The sequence below is a fragment of the Atta colombica genome, unplaced genomic scaffold (assembly GCF_001594045.1).
Source record: "Atta colombica isolate Treedump-2 unplaced genomic scaffold, Acol1.0 scaffold78, whole genome shotgun sequence".
Classification (NCBI taxonomy): domain Eukaryota; kingdom Metazoa; phylum Arthropoda; class Insecta; order Hymenoptera; family Formicidae; genus Atta; species Atta colombica.
Window position 1 is genome coordinate 100,175 of NW_017259570.1, and position 20,923 is coordinate 121,097.

A 20,923-nucleotide genomic window follows, 5' to 3' on the forward strand; every position below is an offset into this window, starting at 1 on the left:
ACACACACACACACACACACACACACACACACACACACACGTGTACCATACTTGAACTTTTTGGTGATTATCGAACTTCCGGAAATAACGGATACGTTGAGCGCCTTTCTTCTAGAAGAATAGTACGTTTAAATATAAGAGATGAGTGCCGAAGATTTCCTGACATAATGCGCTCGTTCTTCTCTCCAAATGATTATTTTTTAAATAGGGTTTAAAATTGATATCCATTTGTTTTCTTCGAATTCTGAATTGACAATTTTTTTTATAATTAATATGAGCGTATATTAAAAGACACACATCAAGTGTTATAACAATGGAAATGATTTTTACATTGATTTATTTTCATGTGATTTATTTTTCGAATCTTGAACGCGATCATATTTAAATTTCGCTGGGGTTGATTTTTACGTCTACGCTCGGCTCACAAACGAAATGTTTCATTCATTCGGCGATCCCTTTCACTCATCCGGAAAGGTTTGCCTAGGAATTATAAGGGTCATTGGCACGTTCTATCTGCCAATCAATCCCAAGCTAGCAATCGGACCGGGATCCGGCACCACCAGGGTCTTAGAAAAGCGTTTCGGGCAGCAGTAACCTTTTGAGTGGCAATCGTAAAGAGGAAGAAAGAATCGTGAACGGTCGGAGGTGAACTTGGAAGAGGGGCAGGAAGATGGAAACGATGCACGAGCAGGAGGGATTGAATGGAACCGGAAAGTGAAAGAGAAACGAAAATAACAGGGGCCAGAGAGAAAGAATAAGATGAAAAAGAGGAAGAAATCGAGAAGGCGAAGAAAGAAATGTGGGTTAGCCGACATAATGGAGTGCAGTGATTAAGTCGGTTCTATCATTCATGGGGACAATAGAGAAGTTCTGTACCTACCTGCAGCATCGACGAGCCAATCGGCCGGCCGGTTTAGACGAGGAGAGAGCCTGAAAGGATTCTCTCAACTCTTCATCTTTTCTCGCAAAGTGGATTGACCGAGCGTACTGCCGGAAGAGTCCCATTAATACCGTTGTCCTCGTGGACACGCAGAAAGATCAAGAATTTATCTCGAACTCCATTGAGTCTCTCTCTCTCGTATCTAGCTTTGCACCTTCGCTTCCTATTAAGAGACAGTTTGAATCCATTCTTTACAGAAAGTACAAGAATTAACAGCGAATACATCGCGCTGTGTCTTCTTTGAGAAACTTTCAGTCAGTCGTGTTGGAACGTTAATGTATTTGATGTTCATTAAAATAACATCGAAAAGAAAAAATGTTTCTACTTCCTGATTTCCAACGAATGAATTTCGCTAGCACGAGACGATATCGATCAAACTTGAAATTCCGCGTCGTCTCGCCACTGTTTGATGCGCTCGTATATCGGCGTCGTGGCTTTTGTACATACATCGATTGGATTGCACGAGCGCCAAGGATAACGGCTTCCGCACTGCGAATTTACTGAGTGCATTTCCCTCACACGCGAGATTCAGCCCGACAAGTTCGGATCTTAATGCGAGAGCGCGAAGGAGTCGAAAAGCGTGAGCGCAAATATAGGTTGTGTATACCTGTGAACGTAGATTTGCAAGAAGGTGGATGAGAATTCGGCGGGCCGTACATCAATCAATTTCACTACCATCGCGATCGAGGCATGTCGGGGTTTCCGCTAAGGGCAACTTCCCGAGACTCTGAGTTGAGAGTGGGAGTGTGGATTCGTTTCGTATGATTTCGATCTCGCAATTTTTCGTTAGGTGATAAGACGAAGCGACGGGGAACCAGGAGCGATAGCGGATCGCCTAGTCACCTACAGTCTTTGTCTGGCACTCTTAAAAAGAGCCCTCGATAATCGGCAACTTTCGAACAGCTGTTCGAAACTACTTTCATGCCGTATCTCTGATGTTCCCCTGCATGAATCCCCTACATCGAATAAAATCTTGGACGCTATTGATCTCGACTGATTTTAATGGCTCAGTACAACTATCTATTCCAATCGCCAAACTTTCCTTGAGAATGTCAAAAACATTTATTTTCAAACCTAAATAAAATGTATTTGGATATGTTTTCAGCATACGTTTCTAGGACATAAAAAAACATTGACATAGTCTGAATTATTAAACTGCTTTTAATGCTTCTAAAAAAGTTATAACATTTTATAACTTCTATAAAAATTATATTTTACATACAATGTTTATTTTCTTTGTCAAAAAAGAGACTGCATTACTTTAATTTGATTTATAATTTTATAGTTGTTTTTGTAACTTTATATTAATATTAAAAGAAAAGAAATATAAATTTCAAGGAGTATAATTAAGTGGATGAAGTCTTGACTTGAAGTTTTGACACTTTATACAAAGTTATATCTTCTTTGATTTTGAAGCAACTTCTGTACACACACACACACACACACACACACACACACACACACACACACACAAAATATATATATATATATTGCTTTCATTACAATTAAATGCATGTACACAGTCAAAATTTATAAAGAATTGTGTTATTTAGGTAAAAGATATTTTATTTGATTATATTTTATTTTCCTTCTTTTAATATTAATGCAAATGTGTATTAAACTGTAATGTATGAAGAAAATAACTGTACACGTATTTTGGTGAAAACATTTTCTGTTTGCGGTAATAATTCTCAGATTTAAATTTTGCATTTTGATAGGGAGTTGGAAAGAATTGCGTTTGGATAAAAGATCATAACCGTTCTGTGCGAAAAATATTTTGCAAAACCCAGTCAGAAATAGTAAAATCCGCGCAACACCGTAATTGATCGACTCTGCACCACTCGTTTCTACCGTAATAAAATCGACAATACTGCAACGCACTGCGAATATTCGATAACAGCACATCTCTATATGACCCCGCGTGCAATTGGGATTGCTTTACTGCTAAAACCAAAATACAAATAACTTCGGCAAACTAGTATCGCCTGGCTGTGAATTGATACTCTTATGCATACACATGATACATATCGCATTCGTGATTGTACGTCACAACATATTATTGCTTAGTTGAATCACGAAAGGTGATCGAAGGAACAGCCATGTACTGTCAGCGGATAAAGAAAGACTAAGACAGCGACCTGCGACCGCCTTGCAAGAATAAACGGAATAAAAAGATTCCTTTGAGGCATAGCGGTCTACCAGGAGGCAAAAGGAGTAGGAAGGAAGGAAGGAAGGAAGGAACGGAGAGTGGAAGGAAGTATGGCCGCGGCTTGTTGGCAATTTTTCAAAGAATCAGTGTGCCGTCTGACCGGAATGAACGATCCCCCCTTCCATCTGCAAAAGTCCTTTCTTTTTCCTCAAGCTTGTTCCTTTTGCGTCATACGAGAGAGAAAGAAAAAGAAAGAAAGAGGAAGAGAGTGGAATACTGAGAGGATCACGCGACCGCACAGGATCCTTCTGTGATAGAAGATGGTTTCTGTGTCTAGAACCGGGTGGACATTCCTATACGAGAGGCGATCCTCGTTTGAAGGGCGCGAGAAAATTCGATAGATCCTTGGGATCCAAAAGGTGATGCCAAAACGAAATTGGACGGGATGTCCAGAGATGGTCCCAAGATTTTGTGGACCAACGAAGGACATTTCGGATGCATTTCAGAAATCGAATGTTGCGGATAGAATGTCTTACTATCGATTGGTGAGAACATTCTAAAAATCAAAAAGGAAGCATGAGGGACGATCTTGGGATATCGGACGATCACTGTTTCAGCGAAACAATCATTAGAAAATTAAAATAATTTCTAATGATGCGCAATTATTAACTGACCTCGTTTAATCCATTAATGTCACTATAATATCGTTCAAGGGAAGGTAACCGTTGAAAGGAAGGTATCCAAGACATAGAGATAGATAACATTAGCCATTAGCGACAGCAATTCCCTTAGGCCGATGCAATTAGGCTTGTCGATAGGTGGAAGGGTGTCAGCTGTCTGCGCTCGGAGAATGGACACAATAGGGAAGTTAGTTGATCCTCATTTACGGAGCAAACCCTATGAAATCTAATTATCGGAAGCACATAGTGCTCTCTCCGCTTCTAGTTTTGGGACTGATCAAAGGGCCTTGCTGTGTTTGCCGCAGTGACGTAATAAAATTAAATCAATAACACTGAGCCAAAACGTATCGCGTGATTGAACAAAATATACAATTTTTGCTTGGAAAATCTGATTGCTGTATCATTCATGCGTTCACTACGTTACAACAAAAGGATAAAATTTTCCGTACTTCAATCTTTGCTCGCTAACCTTTGATTTATCAGAAATAATCCACGAATTTCATCACTTTTCATTTTAGAGATTCGACTTTCGAGTTTTCGTTTTATTTTAAGAACTTCGTTTTCATATTTCGCTTTGAGGTATTCAATCTGTCTGTCCCGCAATTTTTAGATGGTCGTATTTTCGATTTATTCATTTTTTGTAATTTTGATTATGTACTTTTATTTATTACTTTACTGCTTTATTTATTATTTTACTGTACTTTACTATTGAACGCAAATACGCGCGAATAATCGTGAGCTTGAATTAGAACGAAATTACTGGCGCGAATCTACTTATGCGGACAAATACAAGTACACCAGGTGGAGGAGTAGATTGGCTAAGTAGGATGAGGCGCAAAGGACGGATGGTAGCTCTTCGTAGAATGGCTCGGTCGCAAGAAAAGATAAACGAAAGTCAGGAGCTGACTACACAGGACTCTCCATTTCACCTCGACGACGAGGAGAGACGCGGATGGAAACGACGAAAGAACGGGAATCCCGACTCATGGGAATGGAAAGGTGGAGACTGAGGGATTCGAGTCGCGAAAGGGAACTTTAAACTTCGCTATCTCTGCCGAGGCTGGAATACGCAACGGGACCACACGTGTAAGCTGCCGCGATATCGATCTCCATGTAACAAATCTCCATCGCGGAGTATCTCTTTAACAATGGTTTTGATAAGCTTCGACAGTTCTTGTCTGACACAGAACATGATCTTTGACCAGGTTTACTTTCAAGGAAATAAAAGAATAGCTCGATGAACAAAAAATTGAAAGAAACTATAATATGCATAAAGGCGCACATAAAATCCACGTGGAAAGAACAGAAGTATCTTTGCTGAAGTATCTTACAGATTTGAAAATAATTTTATTGAACTATCAAAATAATTACGTAAAACGCTCAAATTGCTTGCTAGAATGTCAAAACTTTTTTACAGTATTGCTTATCATATTATGAGTTTTGCTATAATTATTTTGATAGTTCAATAAAATTATTTTCAAATCTGCAGTTAAAAAATTTTAATTATTTTAGTAAGTTATTTTGTTCTTTCCATGCCAAATAATCGGCGAATGTATAAGAATTTTATTTCAATCTTTGTTTTAGAATTTAGATTTCTGCAGTTTTTAGATTGTGTTATGAGACCTATTAAACAAGAATAACTCAGATAATGTACATGTCTAAAAACATAAAGACATTATAAAGACATTTTTTGGAATAGACAAGTTTAAGAGATGTCTGAAAGACAATCATAAAGAAATCTTCTAGACAATGTGTGTTGTCTAAGTAATACATTTTCTTTTTTCAAAACGTGCTATTTGCAATTAAAGAATACAAGCATTTTATATATGTATAAAATTTTTTAAAAATTTCCTTTGAACAAAAAGGTAAAAACGCAAAGAATTTCGTCATAATGTGATCAGAATTATTTTGTAAGATTATTGAATATCGAATTTCAACGCGAAAGCACAAAGGGAAGACGTAAAGGCGTTCTCTTAAAAATTCCTTCGCCGAGCTTAACAAGGTATAACGTTTAACGAGTCCTTTCCGAGCTTCGTCTCTTGCCGCAAGTAAATCGAAGATAAACCTTGGGATTTAACCGGGGCTTAACCTATGCTAAGCGTGCTAAACCTTCTAGCCTAGATTCGACCACATGGATGGCTGATTACATAGATTACAATGCAGTTTAATTGAGTTACGTTGCTAATGGTCGCAAATACTGCGTCCATTTTTGCTTTTTCCCCCTTTTTATTGCTTTTTATTAAATTTTATTAAAAAAAAAATATTGTATATTTCATATATCAAGATTGTGTGAATTTAATTGAAAAAAAACTTCATGTATATTAATCCGCGCGTCCAATTCACGTGATCCGTGATACGAGTGACTAAGTGTTCTAAAATACCTAATATAATATCTCTGATATTTTAACGCGCTTTATGAGTTGCGAAGCTGAAAAATCCAAAATTTTGTTTTTCGTTTCGGCTCGTTTTTTTTTTAGCCATTTCGAATTTATATTTTTTTTTAACAGAATTGGAGTCATTTCTAATTAAATTCATGAATTTCGATTTAATTCGAAAATTTTGAAAAACTTCCTAATTGTAATTATGTATTTTATCGACGTCTTATTGCTCATATATCCTAATCATGCAATAAGTTCATCAGTATATCAGTTAATCGTGCACAAAGTAATTAAATATCTTCGTACTATTGTCGTGAAATTACGCAAGCGAAAAATACGATGAATGAGGAAGAAAAAGGAGGAAGGGATTTCAACAGGGGACATCGTCGCGAGGCGCCGTGTCGAGCTGCCGAGATTATAAAACAATTGAATAAATCTGCCCCATCGAGCAGCGTCTAGAAGAAAGAAACGCGTCCCGGAGGGGAAGACAGAAGTGGTGGAAGAAGGAAACCTTCTTCTCTGAAACCTTCCCCTTCACTTCCCTCGTACATTCCCTAGTCTATACCCCAACTCCGCCAACTTCTCCAAGATTCAAATGGCCTCGTTTCAAATCGATTTCGAATTATCTTCGGCGAGCGGATTCTGGCGGAACGGGAGAGAACCCGGTCCGCCGGTGTAATGGAGGAAACGGTATAGTGAGGTAAGAGGTATAAGAACGGAATGATGGGTGAGAGGACGATGGGAGGGAGATAGTGAGATGAAAAACTTAAGGGACTTTTACCGGCCGAGAAAATGTTTGTTGGCGAGACAAAGACGTCCAACTATCGTTTCTCGTCTAATTAAATAGGTAGGACCACTTTTACAAACAGTGCACTATGGCATACGCAGACTCCGAGATATTTCTTTTATAACCTCGCGCTTGCGTTTTCCCACCCCGCGTCCCGCGTGTCGAACTTCTGCCATGTTCAGCAAAGAAATCGGCTAACAGCGAGATAAAGTAAAAAGATATCGCTTAATACAAGGGAAGAAGAAAGTTTTTTACGGAATCGCAAGAGGATAACAGAATGATGCATTTACCGTTGAATTCCAAGAAAATGGCTCCCAATAGTATGTTCGATATTAATTTTTAATAATGGACTTTGTAATTACGTTACGAACTACAACGTTCTGCCAACAACTAGCCTGTAAATTAGGTAGTAAACGGCGGTCGCGGAACTTTCGAAGGCCACCTCTTGCCTGATTAAGCGGTTCGGTCTGCATTTGGCAACGGCAAATGCCGATGCCGGCGTATGCACCGACTCCAGCTACTTGTTGGCTCTGACGTGCGGCTGTTCCACTCCGCTCCGAGTTCGTTCTCGCTGCAAGTTTCAGAGTACAATATTAACACTACATTTGTCCCGCTTCTCATTTTGTTGCGAAAACAGGGACAAAGTAAGACATAATGGAGCTCACCCTTTTGGAGCTAATTAAACTGACAAATTTGTTACAGCGACATGTAACCGTACGCTTCTCTTGCGACCGGTAAAACGTAAAACCATATTTGTCGCGCGTATCTCCTGCTAGATAATAACGTAGAACATGTTACCTTTTTGTATCATTAACACAACGTCATTGTGAACAGCATTGGACAATTTAAGGACAGATTTTTTTTTTTATAAATTAGGAAATAATTCTTAAATTTCTTTAAAAATATTAAAGGAATAAATCGAGATGTTTCTTGAAATTTCTCGATTTTTAATAACTAACTCGGAATGAAATAGATTAGAACAATTAAAATTTTTTAATGAATTAAACATAAGAAATTTGATCAAATAAGAAAAAGAATTTTATTCTTATTTCAGTCGAGATTCATCATTTATAAATATATGAATATTATTGAACATTAAGAGTTGTCAAAAATAAAATTCTCTTATTTCATTTATTCTTATTTAATATCTACTTATAATTTATGCCTTTAATATTAATATTTAACAAAAATAGTTGCTGCTGTAATTTCAAGTAGGTCAAAAGACCAGATCAAGTATATAATATAAATTAACATATCGTAGTTGTAGTAATATGCATTCAGATGTGTTAATACAGATGTACAAATAGTAATAGTCTGTTTCGTTAGAACTTCTAATGATCCACATTATGCAAACATGACTCGTTAACTCGTTCGAGTTGCAACAATATTATATTGCGCGTGCAATAATATATACTACAGATACACGCTTCCTCGTAATCTTGCAAGATACTTCCCCTTTGTCTTTCGCGGTCATAAAAGCACTCGGTCGGCAGTGGTATTCCTCTGGGGATGAAGAAAAAAAATGATACGATAACGAACAGGTCGTAACAGGCAGGAAGACATCATAGTAGGACTCGTTGTGCTTATCTCTAATTTATCGCGAAATTAGAAAATAACGAGAAATGAAATCGCGAACTCGATCTCACGGCAGAACAAGTCTCGCAGGACAGAGGATTGCTCTTTTCTCGTTCTTCTTCTCGTTCTCTTTCTTTCTCTTGTCAATTATTTGATAATACATATAGTACTCGCGTCAGTATCATCGAAATCGTGTTTTCGTTATGCAATAAATTGATTTTAATTGATACCTCTTTTTTTTTGCAGAACCAAATCCTGGCCCATAACACATCGGCGAGGATTATCTGGTCGAATCAGAGTCTCGTCTTGCAAAGTGTGACAAGAAGCAGTGCTGGTCGCTATGTCTGCGCAGCAACGAATGCTCTAAACGAGACGCGCAGCGAACCACTGCATTTTCGAGTTAAATGTAAGTTAATTTGTGATTAAAAAGTATTCACAGCCTTTGAAAAAAAAATACTATCCTCCTACTATACTCCTAAATCATCACGCGTTAGTGCATCTTGCATTTATTAAATTCTGAGAATTCGTAAAAGAAGCAATTGATACGCAGAGATATTTATTATAGTAGAGTGAAATCCCAGCACCACTTGTAGAATCTCCTACGACTTCCTTTCTTGCAGCAAATATCATTTAACCGTAGATCATACACAATATTCGTTTACTGATAACAGACAATTTATATTCTAAAGCTTTATACATAAATTTATTGCGTATATCCCCGAGAATCACATTTATCGTGAATATTTTAAGAGTGCTTAGCATTGGCTACATTTTTTTAAATCCAATTCTCAGAATATGTCGACAGGGAAGCCGCCTCTAAATTCCGCAAAAGAAGTGATTCAAACCACGAAATATACGGCAGAACATGCGCGGTTCTCGCTCTTGAAAACTTTCTAGAGCACGAATTATCAAAGCGTCCTTCCCAGGTAAGAAATCTCAAACGGGAGAGGCATGAAAGAACTTTGTGGGACTCTTGTAGGACACAATTTGCGAGGTATTTGAGAGAAAATCCGAAATTCCTAGACATTTTTTGGTAAAATGTCGCCTCACCTTAAGAATTTTCTGGAATATTCGAGAATATGCTCCGTTTACAAAATTAAATTTAAAATTAAATTAAGATCTTATCATTTCGAACGCAAGAGACGTCAAAATAGAGAATTAGAGTCTCTTGAATTTTCTTAATTTGATTGTCGTAACAATATGACGCGATAGGATTTTACCTTGACTTGTGCGCGATAGTTAAATCTAATTCGCAAAACTATTCAAGAGCAATTGACACGCAGAGACATTTAGTATGAAACCCCAGCACAGTTTGCGAGATCACATACGAGTTCCAATTCCACAGACAGGCGGGGGTCTTCAATATTTAACTGTGAGTCGTGACGACCTCGTAAAGATACGGGAAATAGTCCCGGATAAATCAGCATCTCACAAGCATCGAATGGAAATCGGTTTATTTTCTCGTTATTATTACATCGTTGTTAGAAAAGAAAGCATAACATTTCGTTTACGTCATCGACATTATCGTATAATAATAGAATTTAGTAGATAACCGAGAAACACGTGTACTTAAAGAAAATAGGATAAAATTCTTGTTCACTTTACGATTCGATATCACATTTTAATTAATCGTTGCAGAGAAAAGACATACACATGGCATAAAAGAAAATTTTTTCAGAAAAAAGAGAGAGGAAAAAATAATTTATTATCTGATTTTCTACACTAACAAAAATTTATGAAATCTTAATTCATATTTCTTTATACTAAGTAAACATTTACTTACACTAAATAAATATTTACTTAATAAAAAAATTATAGTTTCTAACTTATTTGTAACAAAGTTGTCTCCCTTTTTTCTAAAACTACTTGCTTTACATGTATAGTTTTTTGTATAGATTAATGTCACGTAATAATAGATTATTCATTAATATACGGACCTTATAAATATTCCAGACAAAAACCGTGCCGAGATTTTGCCGATTTTGCCCGGTAATCGGATATTATACATACATGAAGGTTTAAAATGGAAATATATTAATTAATGGCTACAACAAAATAACTTCGCCATATTTCAATGTATAAATGTTAATTAAATTTTATATGAACTAATTGAAACCGCATGCCATAATCAATATCATCATTCAACGCGATTTATTGTTGATTTTAAATTATTCAGTTTGTTATACAGTTAACAAGATTACATTTATCGTTTGTCTAATTTTTATTTTATATCAAGAAGGTTGTAATCTAATTACGGGAAAAAATATATATATTATAATAAAATACAAAACAAATATAAATGAATTCTCCATTCTTTAGATTGATGAGTGTAAAATAATTGATAACATAAAATAATTTCTAGTCGTCATACCTTAATTATGATTTTTATTTATGATTATGCATCGCAATATTATCATCATATTTATTTAAAAATAATAAAACTATACGCGCGTGGACTATAATTTCGAGTTATTTTTGTACGGATATCATCTACAAGTCCATGTAACATAAATAGATACGGTACGTTTACAATTACACTCATTTCTCACATATGCTTCGCTCGTTTACCTTTCTATCGTAAAATTTCTCTGACGGCGCATTTGTTTCGTGCTGCTTGTTCAGACAAAAACCGTGATCAAAGTTCAAATATGAGGCAATTGAAAATACTACAAATGGAACAATGTAATGTTACGAGCGAAGAACAATAAGCCTGTAACGCGGCGCATTCTCTTCCGTTTAAATGCAATATTAAATCGTAAAAAGCTTTAACTCTCGTGGAATGCTGCATTACGGCCATCATCGAAAATTAATAACAATCGCTTGTCTTTTGCGAATCGAATTACGATAGGAAATGTGCAGTAATTATGAACGTAATAAAGCTGAAAAGTATGTAATAAAAGTGACATATTAAAAGCAATTCGGGTTTAATAATGAGTACTTTCAGCCAATCGAGATCACAAGGCTTTTCAGCCTGGAGTCGATTCTCGTTTTATATATTCTTTCAATCGCGTTTGTTGAACGTATTACATATCAGCATTTTGATCTTTGTACTGATTATTCGTGTAATATCAATTTCCACCGTTCAGCCGGAAATGTCTCGTTCGATTACACAATGAGGTACGTATTCGCTCGTGTTCGTCCCGTTCTCTGCTCTTCGCACGGAGGGCGCGAGAGACGGATGGAGACAAAGAGAAGCGTAGATAAACGTAGATAAATCGGGACAAATATATATTGTCGCATCGAGAAGACGGTGGGAAAGGAAGAATAGACCTTTTTCCATAACTTGCGTTGATAAAATGAGATTCTATCATCGGTTAGAGAAGGACAGCCGTTCTCGACGCGTGACGTCTGAAACGAAGAGCGTATCAGAAAAATCGACCTCTGTACGATATCGTTGTCATTTGTGTTTTTCCAGATGCAACTGCGATATGTAGGTCATTATTGGCATACCATCAGAACCGGGAGACCTTCCGTGTACAGATAATACTGCGATAGGTACTTGAATCTCATCGTTGCTTTATCTCGTCTACTATAGCTTTATCAGATTGACAGAAAAATTTTCCCTTCTCGTCCGATCCGCCAATATTTCTAGAACGATTTATAAGAATAAGTTGCAGTTATAAAATAATCAATTAAATGTGTAAAATGAATTTGTAATATTTTTTTATAAAGTACAGCGACAATGATCTTGAATTAATAAAGCCTTGAATCAATAAATTCATTAATATAAATAAATAATAATTAATAAATCCTTCGCAACGATTGTAACGAAGTAGTATAGTAAAAAATTATTGGAAGAATTTCATTGAAAATGTTGAAATATAATACAGTACAACCTCTTAAAATTAACATTTTAAACTTCTTTTAGTTTACTCTATTATTAAAAATTTTATCTTTTGACCCTCTTACGGTCAACTAATTTGACTTATACCTTATCTCGATGAAGATAAAATCCTCGGATATCGCCGAGAACATGAAGAAATTAAATTTTTTTTTTTTTAATTTAAAAATCTTGCTGACGGACAATTAAATCAACACTGTGAAATTGTAAAGTAGTTCGTTACGCTGCGCTACTTAATAAGTTAAATGTATTCATTAACGGCAATAAACTTTTCTCCTCTGCGCCAATTTTGTTTCCTTTGAAATTTAATCAGCGTATATTTTAAATATTCCTGAAATGAACAACATTATCATTCGCGAATAGCGTTCTGTTCACGGAGATTATAATCAGCAATTAACGCTTTTGTCGCTTAATGAATTCTAGATGTTTATTTGTGAAAAGCTGCCCTATCCTAAAAACTTATCTTTCTCACAGCTATGATAATTTCTGGTTGGCATAACAAAGTAGAGAGTACGCCGTTGGCGCAAGACGGTTGACGAAGGAAAAAGCGTTACTTTATAAAAACTGTACGTACCTCAAAGTAGTAAGTTAAAGAGAACGAGCTAAAGAGAGTAGCATTAATAACGTTTATCGAGAAGCGCATTTAATACGCGTCGCTCGTCACCCAAGTAAATCTCTTAACAGGACACGCCCGAAGGCAAGGAAAGCATAAGGCAGTCATTTTGAAATTTACAACTAATCTGTAAATGAAATCTTATTCTGACGATGAAAGAAAAGAGAAACAGCATTATTTATCTTACATCTTTTTCAATAGACGTCCGCCGATTATAAAAAAATTTTAATTAACACATCGGTCTTTTTTGCATTCAAATTAAATCGTCAAATGCATGTTTCTTAAGTCGTAAAATTACGAAGATTCAAAATTCTATTCTACTAACATTTTTCACCTTTCATGAAAATTCTCATTAATAAATGCATATAAATTTCATAAATTCTAGCACTTATTGTATTAAAACTCGTAGAATGACCATTGCAATGACCATTAATAATTTTCCAATAAAATCTGTTAATTATGTTTCAAAATTTCAGTCAACGCAACAATCTCGTTTTACATTTTATCAAATTAAACCGTCAAATACGTATCTCTTGACTCATAATTGTGAAATTTCAAGATTCTGTACTTTTAACCCTTGTCACTTTTCAACACGAAAGGTCTGATTAATTGCAATAAATTTCATAATTTTAGCATCGATAAATTCGTAATATGATGTAATGATCAAAAATTCTCCAATAAAATCTATTGATTATTATTTTGAAACTTAATCCAATCACGTTTTACATTTTATTGAAGAAGAGAAATTAAAATCACTAAACATTTACGTCTCCCGATTCGTAAATGTGAAAATTCAAGATTTTATGCTCGTAGCTTTTTAAATTTCACGTTCGTAGAAGTACTAATTGTTATAAATTTCGCAAATTCTAGCGCCGACAGTAAAATCCAGTACGATAATCACATCAAAGGACTACGCCGCCGCCATTGCGTTGAAAATTCTAAAACGCGTATCAGAGAAAAAGATTCTCTCTCTTCTCTTACATAACACAAATCAATAATTTTGTAACATTAATTTACGTATACATCGAAATTTCGATATATCGAAATTTTGCTGATAATCCTTTGAAGTTCATTCTTTACAGATTGTTATGAAATTTCGCGAATTTTATAACGCTCACTATAAAATTCTTGGTAAAATTTGTATACAGAAAAATATTTTATTACTAAGAAAAGTGATTAATCAATTTACTTTCTTCTTTTTAAGTAATAGTTATTTTTAACAAAGAATATTTTCTTAATGATAATCTTAAAATATAATACGTATTATAAATTTCAGAAAATTTCATTATTCTGTATTAAAAATAGAAATTTATCTTCTTAGAAGATAATATAAAATAGATCGAAGAAACGACTTTACATAATAAGCAAATCGAATTTGTTTTAATTTAATAATCTTTCATTAAAGTATTAAATTTTTCTAAGACTCAGAATGTATTTTGAAGTAATTGAAACAAGTAATTATTACTTGCACATAGTATATATTTTTTGTCTGTACAGTGCAATGATCAAACAATCGTTATTGCGATGCGTTGTAAGTGCTCTAGAATGTGTTGTAGCGTAGAAGAAGATTGTCTCGCTCCTCCCGCTGGGACATATAAATCGATAATTCTGCTTCCAGTCGCACCGGTGTGTAAGGAGGACCGAATTATAGTGGTCGGTGCATCACGGGGTGAGTCGCTCGACATCGCCTGTAGGGTCGAGGCCGACCCACCAGCGCACAATTTCCGGTGGAAATTCAACAACAGTGGCGAGACCCTGGAGGTAGCACCTGGTAGGTTCTCCATGGAGAAGTCGAGCGGCGTCAGTGTGCTGAGATACACACCGTCCACTGAGCTAGATTATGGTACCCTTTCGTGCTGGGCAGACAATCTCGTTGGTACCCAGTCGAGGCCGTGTCTTTTTCAGCTGGTAGCAGCCGGTGAGTATACACGATAAACTGCAGCCTAGGGGGCTTTACGAGATGTAATATTGCAATCTTCAACAAATTAATCGGACGCAGGATATTGACACAAATTGTTTATTAACCGACAATTTGTATAGGATATATTTGTCCTTCCATTTCGATGTATCTCTTTTATTATGTTGTCAAATGACGTCGAGGAATAGCAATGAAAATCAAGTTAATCTGTACAAATATGAAGTAGTAATCAGTAAATAAATAATTGTTTTATTTTTGTTCCATCTCATTCTAATTCTTTTTTATTTATAGGAGTAATGGAAGGGAGTAAAAATAAAAGTCTTAATGAATATTTAAAACTGTTTGTTGGTAGAATATTGTGTGGTTATTGCATTAGAAATTATTGGATTATAAAACTGACACGTACTTGGTCGAAATTGTGAAAATTTCTCGTATTTTAGGAAACAATGTAGAACACTGCGAGAATTACGCAAATAAATAGATGATTAAAATATGGCGTGCAATCTTTTTAAAGAAACATGCTCGACATTTAGTTTCTCGAAATCGTGGAATGGAAGTTGAACAAAAACGGAATCCACGCTGCCGTGACTTCATAATAAATTCTCCGCCGAGTTTGTAAAATTAGGTGCATTTTTAATCGCGCAAGCTGTCCGTGTAAAAATTGTCAAACGCGCGCGGCGTGACGACAATTGAAATGCAAAATCGCCGCTGTTTTTACGGAATCTCTTGGGGGAGGGGAGGAGGGGAGGAGGGGGGGGGGGAAGCGCGACGCGCGATTCCCGCGAATCATCGCCGTACAATGGGAGGCGACCAATCATCGACCGTTAAATCGGCATTAATCCCCAAACGAATTTTTTCGCGTTTCCTCGTTCTCCTTTTTTTCATTCTCCTCCCCCGTCCGATGCGTGATCGACAGTGACGTTGACATGGCGATCGGCCGAGGACGTATTGACGTTGACGAATACGTCGAGTGTGAGCGGCACCGGGGTGTGCCCCTCTCATCTCTCCCCCTCCCCTCCCCTACCCTCCCTCTCCCGAAAATAAAATCGTCCGTCCTCTCGCGCACCATCCGCTTCTTTGCCTCGATATCGAAACTCTCTCGCGGTGCTCCACCAATGCCAACGACCCGTAAACCCGATGGCATGATATTATTTTTGTACCTCAATCCGTTCCATCCTTCCTGCCTCATCCCCCGACGTTATTGATGTCGGTTAGCATTCCACGAAGCATTTCGGTAAGAAATATATCCGTCGAAGCGTGGAAGAACGGTAGAAAGACAGTATTTCCAAAACAGGATTCTCGTAACAGAATCAAGGATCACGTTAGATTCCTCTCGTTACGCATATCAAATGTACAATTGAAATTCCGGGGCATATTGAAATTTACGATCTCTGAACGCATGAATGAAACAAAGATTATTTCATTCTACCGAAAATCGCGATAAAAATAAATTAATAAATACCTATTATTACTCCAAAGGAATTTTAAAAAAGAATAAGATATTGTAGATAAAATATGTATTTGCGCTTCTTCTAAAATATACAATATTAACATTTATAGATGTAATGCGAGATTCATCATTTTTAAATTAAAAAAAAATATATTATAATATCGGGAACTGAATATAAAAATAAACTGCGCGTATTTCTAGTGGCTGTAATATATTATATGTGTTTGTAGTTGGCGTTCTGATTTTTCGACAAGGCTCTTTCGCATAGAAAAATATAAGAAAAATACGCGATTTTGCGAGTCATTCAATTTGAACTTAGCCGTCCTTCTTTCCTCGCAAAACTAATTTGAATTTGCCTCTATCCCGACGGTGGTGCTCTTTTATGAGCACGAAAGCACAGGTTTTAAATGTTTGTTCGTGGAGAATGAATGGGGTTCGAGTTATGTGGCAAAGATATAAGAAAAGGGCAAAGACGAGCGAGGAGAGAACAAACGCGCGTAAAATACAAACGAAGCATTGTCGAGATTCAATATACGTTCTGTAAATCCGCGAGTTATGATGAGAAGAGGAGGAAGGACGACAACCATGATGACGAAGTTTGTGATAAATGAAATTCCGAGCGAAACGAGCGCGTTGAATATCGAAATTAGATAAGAGAAGAAGGAAAATGTACGCGTACGAGGTATAAGTCACGCGGAACGAAACGAGCGGTATCCATCCTTGCCATTTCCACGATTTCCGGTAAGAATGATGCGCGAGAAATGATTTCGACCGAAAGAAGAAAAAACGACGCGCTCTTGTTCGCGACGAGGAGAGGAAAGAAAGCAGCGTGATTTCGACGACGAGGAAGATGTGTCATGTTGAGGTGGTAGTCTGCTCAGACGGAGGTGTGGGAAGAAAAAGAGCGGAACACATCTCTACGCCCATTACGATCTTGGTACACTAAATCTTTGCCACTCGTGGACACGCGAGCATTTTTCACTCGCGCGCCGGGCTTGATTTTCGAAAGAACGACCCGAGCCAACCTGTGGAGCCGTTTTCGGATGTATAGACGCGTACAAGGTGTCCAGAAAATGTCACGAGACGGAAGTGGCGGTCGTGCGTGTCTCTGAGAAAGATTTAGTGTATGCAACGACCACGAAAAAGAAAGAGAAAGCCTCTCTTTTGTCGAAGCTCCATTTTTAGTTTTATACAGGTGAAGCTATTTCAGCTGTACAAGTCGCAAAATATATGAGCCCCGTCGTCGTCTTCCGCTCCGCTAATTTACATCATCGACCACTCTCATTCCAGGGAAACCGTTTCCTGTGCGCAACTGCACCCTGGCGAACCAGACATATACCAGCGTAGAAGTGAAATGCGTGCCTGGATACGACGGTGGACTGCCGCAAAAATTCGTCCTGGAGGTTTATCACGGCGATGTCGACTACTTAGCCAATAGCCAACCCCTCTACAATGTTTCCAACCCGGACGAACCATCCTTCGCTCTCGCCGGATTGGAGGCCTCGGTGGAAGCTGGAGTCCACGTGGCAGTTTACGCAGTAAACGCCAAAGGTCGAAGTCAATCCGTTATCCTCAGTGAGGTCACGTATCGAGATGCCGAAAAACGTACCGGTAAGTAAGAGTTCAGGAGTTTGATTAGAGCATCTCATTTTTGCATTTGACAATTGCATTTGTCAAATCAAATCGGCGATCCATCTCTTGATCGACTATGTTCTATTCGCTTCTGATAGAACTGCAGATTTCTATAATTGCTGACGTCGATTATCTTACGTGTGCAGAAAGAGATAAAAGTGATTTTGAGCTGTCCTTATTTTGGTCCACACTATAAAAAATATAAGTGCGGATTTAACATACGGTTTATATAGTTTTTACAGTGTTATTGTTAATCCTTAGTAGATGTATCTTTAGTGTCCTGAATTAATTTTTATCCCTTTTACAAGTATATAAAAATTATTAGGCAATTTTATATTTTGATAGAAAGTTGTATATTTATAATAAATTGTATATAAATTGAAGAAACGGAATGCGGAGGACATGAATGACCTAAAGGTGTTAAGAGTTAATATTAACATGGTACAGATTTAATACCAACATGGTTTAGATTTAAAACTTCGAGTGCTATAAATCTACACCTATATTTTTTAGAGTGCACCTGTGCATATATGCGTACTGTAAGTATACCATGTGATCCGATTGTATCACGGCTATATATCATGTGATTTATATGTGTGAGTAGGTGGACCAAAAAATAGAAGGTACTGCTTGATATTAAACATGGCGACGAAGTGAGCAGTCTAGTAGAGATAAAAAAAATTTCTTTAATCTTAAATCGACAATCTCAGGTTATGATCATCAACGACAATCTCGGGAGGTTTAACGTGGTATTAAATTGCACGCGAAGTTTTATAATACGTCTTGTTCTTATACGAGGATATTCCTAGCCAGGTGATACGCGGTGAGTTGGATTATCGCGACGACAGGATGAAAAATCGCGTATCGTCTATCACTTAGTCAACGCAAGATCGAATGAGGAGGCGTTGTTGAGGAGAAGTCAACCGAGTTCAACCCTACTCAATTTAGCGAGCATTTGCGATTGCTTGGAGATTAGCAAAAGGTGCTGGTCGAGTATACAGATCGATGCAAGGTCACCATAGGTTCATGTGGGTCTTTCGGGCGGGGGAGGATGATTCGGATAGCGGCTGTTCTCGAGGTGGGTGGTGTCAACGACGCGGGGCGGTAAGCAAGACAGATTACCACCCTCGAGACATTGTTACGAGACGAACGCACCCCATTAAACATTCGTATATATTGCATAACACTCTGGTTATCAAAAAAACCTCATAAACGTGTCGGAATTAACTTCAAAGTAGATTGAATATTTTTTTTTCTCAACTACAGAATTATTCGATTAATTCTCTGTGTGATGTTGTAAAATACATATTCATTTTTGTGAAAATGCGCGATGTTTATATAAAAACATTCCCTTCTATAATTGAACTTTATAAAATTTTGATAACGCTCCAAAGTTAAAAGAGAAAAAATATGAGGTTCTGTGATACTGCGAAAGTAATTAATAAATACCAGATATTTTGTTTTCACTGCATTATTTTTTAATCAGATTTATCAATTTAGAAGTTTTTATATACAACAAAGAAAATTACCATTTATTGCAATTTCCAATTTTCATTGTTATGCATTTCTTAAATTAAGCTTTGAATTAAAATTTCCTCGTTATTTTGTTGTTAATGCAAAAAAGTGTCACTGCACACGTTTATAAAATAAAATCATGAGTTTTATGTAATTTTTATTAATCAAATAATTATCACTGACTATAATTTTCTCATTTTTCAAAGAGTTCTTTTATCCTAATATTATTTGTAATAGAAAATCTTTTGTACTTTAATTTAAAACAACACAAGGAAAGCGGGAGAAATTGAAAAAAAAAATATTTAAATCCAGAATGTCGACCGCTGATTATTTTCATTTGTAAAATGTGAGCGTAGAAATAGGTGTATCTCAACGCAACGGGAGTACAAGGTAACGCAACGAGAACGTGGCGAAACGTTACGAGCGCGTCACGTTGCGTATCATTAAACACGGTAGCAAATGAAGCCACAACCAACGCGCGTACGCAACACAACGTAGTGTTACGTGCACGCGCATTCTCGTAAACAGTAGTTCTCGCAGTGGTCCGAGGTAAAACGGAGCAGCACCCGAATCAATTGTCAGTGAAGTGATTTACGGTCGTCGCAGCGTCGATCAATTTGCCGCTCGATGTTGGTCCGCCGTGGCTTTTCCACGTGACTTTTGACCCCGTGGCTGCGAGCACCCACCAGTCCGCGTGCTCAAAAAACAAATTGAGAAATCTGCATTCGAACGCGATCCGAAGGAGATTCTGGCCACGGCGCGATTTATTTCCGGTATCGATCACCCGAAGGGACAACTGTCACCCGGGATTCTCTATCCCGTTCCGTACTGTTCGTCGTTTACGCACGAAGACTTCCTGGAAGGAAAGCTGCGGCCACGATTTTAGATAAGACTGCGAATCTATCTTGCGTAGAAAGATTAAGAGGAGTTATTGGATCTCGTGAGAAATCGTGTAAATCGTAATGTAGTATCCATAGCGAAACACGACGTGCCACGACGGATTTGAACTTTCCACGCGATCCCACACAAGTCGAGGTGGCATAGGTGGCACTTAGCCGTTTCTAACTTATTACGCGAATTCTTTTTTTTTCTTGTTCCACCACATAGGCAACGAACATCGAATTAAGGAAAGCAATTACAGATAATGGTCCCAGCGGCACCCAGCGCCGGGACTGCGCGGAGGACTTAGGGAGGAAAAAGGGAGTGAAGCGGAACTGCAAAGGATGGAGAAAAAGGAAAGCCCATCCAAGAGAGATACGAATGTACAGGGTGGTCATTAAGCAGTTGCAGCTTTCCTTTCTCTTCGTTCTTGTGATATCTCTCTCGTTCCTGACCTCTATCGTTCTTTGATTTTCTTTTCTCTCCTTCTTTTTCTCTTTTCATCTTCCTCTCCCTATATATATCCCTCTTATTCGCTTCCCCCCCCCCCTCTCTCTCTCTCTCTC

General features: G+C 37.3%; 1 protein-coding gene across 1 annotated transcript in view; it reads left to right on the top strand.

Moving 5' to 3' along the window:
* Positions 1-20,923, top strand: part of LOC108692573 (nephrin-like) — a 95,857-nt gene that overhangs the window by 63,119 nt on the left and 11,815 nt on the right. The window contains exons 9-11 of the mRNA XM_018200887.1: positions 8,756-8,915; positions 14,582-14,881; positions 17,622-17,942. Of these exons, the coding sequence (XP_018056376.1) occupies positions 8,756-8,915; positions 14,582-14,881; positions 17,622-17,942 (781 nt within the window). The remainder of the gene's footprint in view (positions 1-8,755; positions 8,916-14,581; positions 14,882-17,621; positions 17,943-20,923) is intronic.